General features: G+C 38.0%; 1 protein-coding gene across 1 annotated transcript in view; it reads right to left on the bottom strand.

Annotated features, from left to right (window-relative positions):
- The window catches only part of NCKAP5 (NCK-associated protein 5), a 372,018-nt gene that overhangs the window by 96,643 nt on the left and 266,544 nt on the right, over positions 1-8,831 (bottom strand). Inside the window, exon 7 of the mRNA XM_009895863.1 lies at positions 4,409-4,477. Within this exon, the coding sequence (XP_009894165.1) occupies positions 4,409-4,477 (69 nt within the window). The remainder of the gene's footprint in view (positions 1-4,408; positions 4,478-8,831) is intronic.

Below are 8,831 nucleotides of genomic sequence, written 5' to 3'. Positions count from 1 at the left end.
CAGCAGGAACAGGGGTGGGAAGCCTTCAGTGAAATGTTCTAAAGTTACTAAAATTAATTTAGCAGTCAATAAGTGCAATCATATCCAAACTTCTGCATTTCAAATGAGGTTGCCATTCCACTCCTACAGTAGCACTAGTGTCCAGATGGAAATAAACTGCTATGCTAGCGGACCTACTTCATTTTTATTTACAGGGGTCAAGAGACACCACGGATGAACAACATAAGCCAGCACTACAAAACTGATAATCACAACAACCAAAAAATGAGACCATTGAAGGCAGAGGGACTGAATTCTGAGAGGCAGAACATGTGAAATTCCCACTGATATGAGGCTCAATCCCAGTAAAAAGCAGGCTGTAAAATGACTTGACCTGTGATTCATGCAGTTAATCAAGGCAAAACAAGGAATAGAATAGAGACGGCTGGTTCCTTAGTCTGCTTTTATGTAGTAGATGACACTGCTTGCCTTCACACTGCCTGCCTTTCCTTTGAACTTAATAGCCAAGATCTTTAGGTGAGGTTTCCTTTTGTGGATTGCAATAAAAGAGATAAAAGATCAGCTTCACTTTTTCCTTACACAGTTATGTTTACATATACATGTTATAAAGTGGTCTTAATAGAAAAGGTATAAAAGAATGAATCAGAGAATAGAGACCCTAGTGTAACATGTATTATACCTTTTACAAGTACTGAGATTTTACACAGTTGCCTTTAAAGCACGGTTTCATATGCACAAAGACATTTCAAGTGTACTGAAATGAAAGGTCTTTTATTCAAATCTTAAAAATGGAATGCCTTTTAAGGTAACTTTGTATTTTTGATCAGCTAATTCTTAAAACATCAGCAAAAATATCATCTACCCTAAGTTGCACAATTTCCTGCATGTAAGTATGGTGAAGCTTGATAGAAATCTCAGCTGGCACAGTGATGTGAATAAACATGACATTACCACTTACCAATAAACTGACAGCTGAATTCCAGGATAGGAAACTTGGATTAAGCATGTTAACCTCAAACCCCAAAGGTACAAGAAGACAATCCTGGTTTTTGCATTACATTTTTCAGAGACAGAAAGATACGTTTATGGAGTATTTCTGAAAATAAATGAGCTCTTTTTTTATTTATCAAGTACTGCGACATTTCAATGACAACTTCTCCCAAGTACTGTTCTCAAGTTGCTTATATATACACTTCAGAGATGAACAATTACTTTAAAAATCAGTGAATATTTATTAAAATTCATAAATGACTCACTTCAGCTTTACCCATACTCTTTTCAGATTTTGTCTCTATGAACATTTTGAGTTTCCTTGAATTTTACCAAGAAAATGATTACAGAGCATGCATTTTTAAGTCACAGGTGCAAGCATGCATAAAATTTTAAATGTGGGACATTATATGAATGAGAAGAACTATTTAAAATAACTAATAAAAAAATAAAACTGAGAGAAAATAATGGCAGGCATCTATTTAAAAACTCAGCTCTGGTATCTTTTTGTCAGACAGAAAAATTATGGTGGTTATTTTTACTTCCTTCACATGTGACTTAATGGCCACCAACATCTCACCAGAAAGCAGACAGTGCACAGCAAGTGTCTTTATCACATTGCTGTAGAGGCCTGAGGGACCAAGCAGGGACACTATTGGCAGGGTGGCCAGATTAAATGATGATTTAGTGCCCTGAGCAGAGTTTGCCTGTGTTCAGGGGAGAGAAGCTGCAATTTGAGGTTGCTCAATGGTGAGTGAAAGATGGCAGCATTCTCCCAATAGTTACCAAATGATGTTCCCAACCTTCATTAACTCAAAGGACTGTCGAGCATCCCAAACATGTAACTAGCCAGAATGGCTAGGTATTAGCTTTGGAGGTAAGCGCTCCTTGTGTATCAACCCTGGAGATGATCAATACTCTCACAACTAATTGGGCTGCAGAGGCAAAATTAAAATAATGTTTGTGGTAGGCACTCAGATTTTTTGGTGGCAGGCTTAGCTGTCTCAGGTTTGAGTGTGATCACAGCCTTGTGTTCTCAGGAACATCTGTGTTCCTCCCTTTAAACCCATCAGGTCACCTTGGGGCAAAATGTAGCTGCAGCACAGACACATAGCTGTAGAGGATATGTCTGCTCCTAAAAACTGTTGAAGAAGTCCTGAAGCCCAAACTAAGGAAGGTCTGAAGAGGTTTTCACCTCTTAGAGTGGTGTAGAAGGTGAGTTATGAACAGAAGTAGAGTGGTGTAAGGTGAGTTATGAACAGAGGAAGCATCAGACTTAAAGTCTTAAAGGAAAGAAAGTTTCAAGCGGAAGTAACTTTTAATTTTTTTAAAAAATAAAAATATTTATTAAAAGCATTTTATTTTCTTAAGACCTCCAGTAAGAAACCCTGTTTGGAAAGGACTTTGTCACATACAACACATCCTTGGAAGATTCTGGTTGGAAGTGAAGGTTCTCACAAACACTGATTTGGTTATTCATTAATTACATTTATGTCTCATCTCCTATTGTCTTTATTGTTGCTATAATGAAGTAGAGTGAGAATGTGCTCAGGTGGGTGCTAACCTGGGACTCCTGCAGAACTTGCAATTATTAAATATGGTTTTGTTGCCTGAGTCACTGGCAACAACTTCAGCTCAGTGATCAGAAAGGATTAGGTCCAAGTTTGTTTCAACTAAAATAATGCTGGTTACAGTGCGACTGCCAAAGTACTAGGAGGGCTGAAGGGGGGAGGAGAAGAAAAAAGTGATACCAAGCCCTGAAGAAGGACAAGAGAGGTCACTGCACACAAAACAGGAGGCAAAAAGAGGAAGAAGATAAACAAAGGAAAAATAAGGCAGGGAAGCACAAAACCACAGGTGATGAGAAGACTTTCTCCTGAAAATGTTGATGCAGTGGGAGAAGATGGATACAGCAGTGATAATATGGAAGAACTGAAAGCAGCTAACAGAATGTTGAAGATCATAAAGTTTAGAGCATAGTTTGATATAATTACTCGCTCTTTAAACTGCAACAGCGTGTAAAAAACACAACCCCGGATCAAAAATCCATCATGTTACTGCAAACACTATAAAAACGTATCTTCTGTCCTTACAATCTGTGTGGAGTGTTTTGCTGGAATAGATGGTTATGGTGCTCTACTCATTTCTAAAATTAATTATGTATGCAGATTTTGTCCTAGACAATCAGAAAATAATTTTAAGTTAAACTCAGTAATTTAAACTAAAGTTAGTAATTATATGGTAATTTCATCCTTATCACCATGATATCCAAACATTATTCAAGTGTGCACTGAATGCAGTGACCCAGGCCAATGCAGACCAAGGCTCTGCTGGTATTCCAGCGCCACAGAACAGAGCATAACCTAGTAGGAATGTGTATCTGCAACTCTTTTATTCCACCTCCCCGATAAAAATAAGCTGTAGAGGCAAAAGTGTGGATTTGCTGATGAAAATCTGCACTAAACTGGAGGCTTCTTATATCAGAGCTGCATTCCTCCTGCCAGTAACACTTCAGCAAATGCTGATTAAAAATTTAAAAAGCTGGTAAGAAGACATGAATTGTCATCTGCTTTGTGTAATGTGCACACAAAAAGAAGCCAGTGTAGTTTTTGGTTTTGTTTTGCTTTATTTGCATGTTAGCTAACTACTTATGCTGCTATGCATTCTTATTATGGAATGGGTAAATGATTTCTACTAAGCAACTCTTCGAGCTACTAAAAGTCTTTAAATTATTTTAAGCTCTTGAATATGCTGAAGAGACTTATTTCAGGATAAATGGGAGGAACAAGTAAGCATCAGTAAATATATGGAGAAAGCTGCATGCAATAGGAGATACTAGACATGTCAGGAATGGTAAGCATTGCTGGAGAGCTCAGACAGCAACTGATGGGTGAATTACACTGTAGCTGTAACTGGAAGGTCTGATCAGAAGCTGAGCCGTGTAGTAGAAGTAAGCTGATAGCTAGTGAAAACCCAGCATAAAAAGCTGTGTATGTAACCCTAATGGGGAGCCAAGAGACTAAATTCCCTGGTTACAGAATACATTACACAGGGAAGCTGGGGGACTTTTGATGGAAGAAGCCACTGCCACCTGCGTTCCACTCTACAGAAAAGAAGGAGTACACAACACCTAATAGGCAAATTATAATTTTCTCCTCCTATTGAAAGCAAACCAGTTCCAAATACTGGTCACAGGGATATCAACTTTTCAGTGAAGAGGTGTGGTCAAAACAGGATTTACAGCAGAGGTCATGGAGAACATTATCTATGACTGCCAGACACATGTTCTTGGAATTAATTAGAATGAGGTAATACTAGTAAATTGCAGAACAATGTCAACCTTGTGAGAGAGGGAGAGATTCATTTGTATTCATTTAATTATAGTACCAGGTAAGAACAACCTTTTTATCTACCTTACCTCATCAAGACATCTTTCATACTGTTCTCTCTGATTTTCATTTTCCAGAGCCAGCGCAGAATTCTCTGCCTACAGTAAAATAGTATAAATAAATAAATATGCAAATTAATCAAAGGGTATCTTGCACTACATGACAATTCATAAAAATTCTCAGGGCGCCTACTTTGTGTACTTCTTCAAGATCCAGAACAAAATGCACCATACAATTTATTTTGCTACAAGTTATTTTGAGTAAAAACAGAAGCGACATTCGTTTATGAGATTATTCACACTATGCATTACAATTTAGAACAACATCACGACAGATATTCAAAGTATGCCCATGATTTCATCTCATCAGGTGCAATGGAGTTGGCAATGAAACATTATAAAAGATATTGCTATACCATTTCTCCCTCCCCCTCCCACGTCTGTTTAGAATGAACTTACTATCTGAGAAAGCCACTTGGAAACAGAGGCAGCTACTATCAAAAGGAAACAAAAGGCAATCTTATGTAAACTTTTAACTGTGGCAGCTCTTCATAAGCCTGGTTTCTGCAGTGAGTAACTTCAGATGCACTGGTCATACTACAGCTAACTGGTGAATTACACCCTTTAACTGAAGCAGGTAAATTTATTAGTCTTTAGTTAAAAAACAATTTCTATCTTTTCAAGAGTGAGAGTGGCATTTTTCCACATGTAAATGCAACCTTAAAGTCAGAATTTTTTTCTCTCACATATGTCAGTTTAAATATGATCAGGTTTCCTGTAGTGCCTTTCATTTAGCTTTTATTTCCATTACACTCATATTTTTGCATAGTCCAAATTTCAAAATGGCACAATCTGGTATATAAATTACAGTAAATCAATGTATTTTTCTATATATTATGACTTGACATTAGGAATTCTTTCAGTACTGGAAAAGGAAAATCTCAGTGTGCTGAGTGTATATACAGTGTGCTGCATATAGTTGCATCAGAGCAAGTTTCAACTAGTCTTCTCTTAAAGACTGAGAAACTAAAACAATATATAAAACCTAAGAGTTAAAACTAGCTCTAGAAACCTTTCTGCCTCCCTTGTATAACTTCACATCACGTAACCGTAACACCAAAATCAATGCATTCCCATAATCACAACTATTATACCATTTACATTACTTGCTTCACTTTAACCTGTCACCCTATAAAAGTTAAACAAATGCTGTTTCAAGAGAATTGTGGTTATACAAAACAAAAATAATAAATGTAGTTAACAATTCTAATTTCGGAGAAATTTTTAATGTAATGTACTGTATGGAAAGACTCTGTGGAAAGATGCACAGTTCTCTCTTCCTTGTTAAGAAAACTCAATGATTCAACAAAACGAAAATCCCAAAGTCCAATAAACTGATTCATTAACAACAATTTCAAATTCAGCTAAATCCTAAAAATAAGATTAGGAAGAAAAAGTAAACATACATAATTATCCAGCATATTGAAAAAGAGTAAGGAATAAAAGAGTGGTAAGAAACAATGGCATATAGAGTTTACTTATTTACAAGTCTAAATAAACAACTGTACAGAATCAGTGCTTTATCTTGAGGGTACAATCAAAGCCAGAAAAGGTGGTAAAATGCTCTGCATCATATTTTCACAATGTCACCTACCAATGGATTCAACATATGGCTATAAAAAGTCTATGGGTGATCCTGCAGGGAGCACTGAGATGAGGCAGCAAAAAGTACAGATGCAGAAGTAAAACGCCAAGTAGAAGCTGAAGTCACAAAAGCAGCAGGACAAAATCAGACGCTGGAGGGCAGAGAGTCCTCCATACCGAAGAGGCTATCACAGACAGTTATCAGGTCGCTTTTACAGACTTATTCTTGTAGATTGATTGATAAAAATAAAGAGAGGATTGCTACATAAAAATGTATTTCTATGAGTTAAAAGACTTTCAGATGTTTTCTCTATGAATATCACCTTAAAATTCCATCCAAAATAAATTCTTCTTACTGTTTTGAAGCAATCATTAAAAGATTAGTCTGCACAGCCTTTAACTCATGCATGCTGGTATACTTATCACAGAATCTTCAGAGTTGGAAGGGACCTCGAGAGATCACCTAGTCCAACTCCCCTGCTAAAGCAGGATTGCCCAGAGCACATTACTCAGGACTGCATCCAGGCGGGTTTTGAAGATCTCCAGAGAAGGGGACTCCGCAACCTCCCTGGGCAGCCTGTGCCACTGCTCTGTCACCTGAACTGTAAAGAAGTTTTTCCATGTATCTTACGGGTTTAATTTTTTCATTTTTCACTAACATAAAAATATATTGTATGATTTTATCTGAAAATAGTTAAGGCAGACTGCTTTCATATAGAGATGCCTAGAAGAACTACAACATACAGTTGTACTATACAAAATACCCAGAGAGCTCCCCATATTTCTCTTAAAACACTTTTTTTTAATGCTGTAAGGCTGTAAAATGGAAGCTAAGTCTTCTTGGATCTGTTAGTTGAATCTCTGATTTCAGTGAGCTATTCCTTTACAAATAGGCTACCAAATTAGGAAATCTGAACTTGACAGCATTGTAAATAAATGCTCCATTTCCCCTCTTATCAAGCCACAGTGGAAACATCTGTATAATAAAACCCTTTTTCACATCACTGGCTTCAAAAGTGTAGTGAAAGGATGTAATGCAGTCAATGTTAGCTTGACTTCTGTGCTTCTTGATTGCCGAGCAAATCATGCCTATTTATTTGGCATTTTTGTAATGAGGAAGGGAACACTTGACTGACTTTGCGTAAGACCCTGTGCCGGTTCCCACAACATGGGAAAACCAGTACTTGATATACCAAATCACTCTATATTGCAACAAAATACTTGATAATAATCCTCACTCGCCCAAAAGTATTCATTTGGAAAATTTGTAATAGCACTTGTGGTCTCAAAACCCTGCCTCCTAATCCAAACCTTCATTTATTTAACAGAAACCACTGGGTTTTGATGTTATTGAAAGTCTGCTCAATTTCTGCTCAGAGGGATCTCCCCACCTCCAGTATTGCATATTCTAGGCATCTTTTGCCAGTTAAGCAAAGTAGGCCTCCTTGGAGGAAACCACTATTACATTTTATTTTCATTTTTATTTTCAGGCCATACTTACACTGGGCTAAGGTGCAATAAGAAGCCCACGCTTCTCACAGCTTGAAAGCTATTGCACTCTTGCAGGCACCCAGAGGCAGTGGGAGAGAAGTACTGACCCCTAATGCAGCCACTTCTCCTGTACATAACCTAGCAGGGGACTGAGCAGGAAAAACAACTAGATGACTGAGAACAGTACTTTCTTAGATATCAACTGATTTCTATAGTGATTTCTAGTTTTAAGGATAGCTGTCCTCTAGGAATTTATGTATATTTTATGTTACACGTAGAAATAAACCGCCTCTGTCCCTCAGCTTCACAAACACTAAAAGTGATGCAGCTCAGCAAAGTGCTGCAGACAAACCACATTCAACGCCCGCCACCAACGCTTATGGGCAAGCACAGCTTTACCTGGGGGTCAGCTCTCAAAGCACAGTATCATTCAGTCAGCCAAAAATAACCGTGACATAACTTACCATTAAACATTACACATTGCTTTCGGATCATTATAGATTCAAGGATCCTACAATGTCAAAACAGAGGTACTTCCTAGTTTTGATTAGGAAAAAAAATTGCATAAAAGCCTCTCCAAACATTGGAAAATTTAGAGATTTCAGCCTTCAACTGCCTAAATTGGGGAGAACTTTGCTCTGAATTGCGACACCGAGTTTATGGAAAATCAACTTGAAAGTGAAAACTTCAGACTAATTTATATAAAACAGAGGCTGCCCTGTATTGATACAATTACTAAGATACAGTCATTATGAGTGACTTCGTCAACTCTGATTTTAATCCCTTTCTTAGGATGAAAAACTTATTAATGCTTACAAATACTTAAAGGGAAGGTTCCAGGGGGATGGGATCAGTCTTTTTTCAGTGGTGCCAGTAATAGAACAAAAGGTAACAGGCACAAACTTGAACACAGGAAGTTCCATCTTAACATGAGGAGAAACTTCTTTACTTTGAGGGTGGCAGAGCACTGGCACAGGCTGCCCAGAGAGGTGGTGGAGTCTCCCACACTGGAGACACTCAAAACCCACCTGGACGCCGTCCTGTGCAACTGCTGTAGGTGACCCTGCTCTGGCGGGGGTGTTGGACTAGACGATCTCCAGAGGTCCCTTCTAACCCTGATCACTCCGTGATTTTGTGAAAACAGCTCTAGTAATGATGAAGATTACCTTTCGGTCAGCTAAGAGCTTTCTCTCTCCTTCACAGATGTTGAAGAACACTCTATTTTCTCCTGTGGGGTAGCTGTTGGCAGACTTTCATTCAAGGCTAGTAACAGACAGGCTACACACCTGATGCACTGAGGTCTAGTCCTGTTCCTGCT

This window comes from Charadrius vociferus, unplaced genomic scaffold, assembly GCF_000708025.1.
Source record: "Charadrius vociferus isolate BGI_N301 unplaced genomic scaffold, ASM70802v2 scaffold862, whole genome shotgun sequence".
In the NCBI taxonomy this organism is placed as follows: Eukaryota; Metazoa; Chordata; class Aves; order Charadriiformes; family Charadriidae; genus Charadrius; species Charadrius vociferus.
The sequence above is the reverse complement of the archived record's forward strand: the minus strand, read 5'-3'. Positions and strand labels throughout refer to the sequence as shown.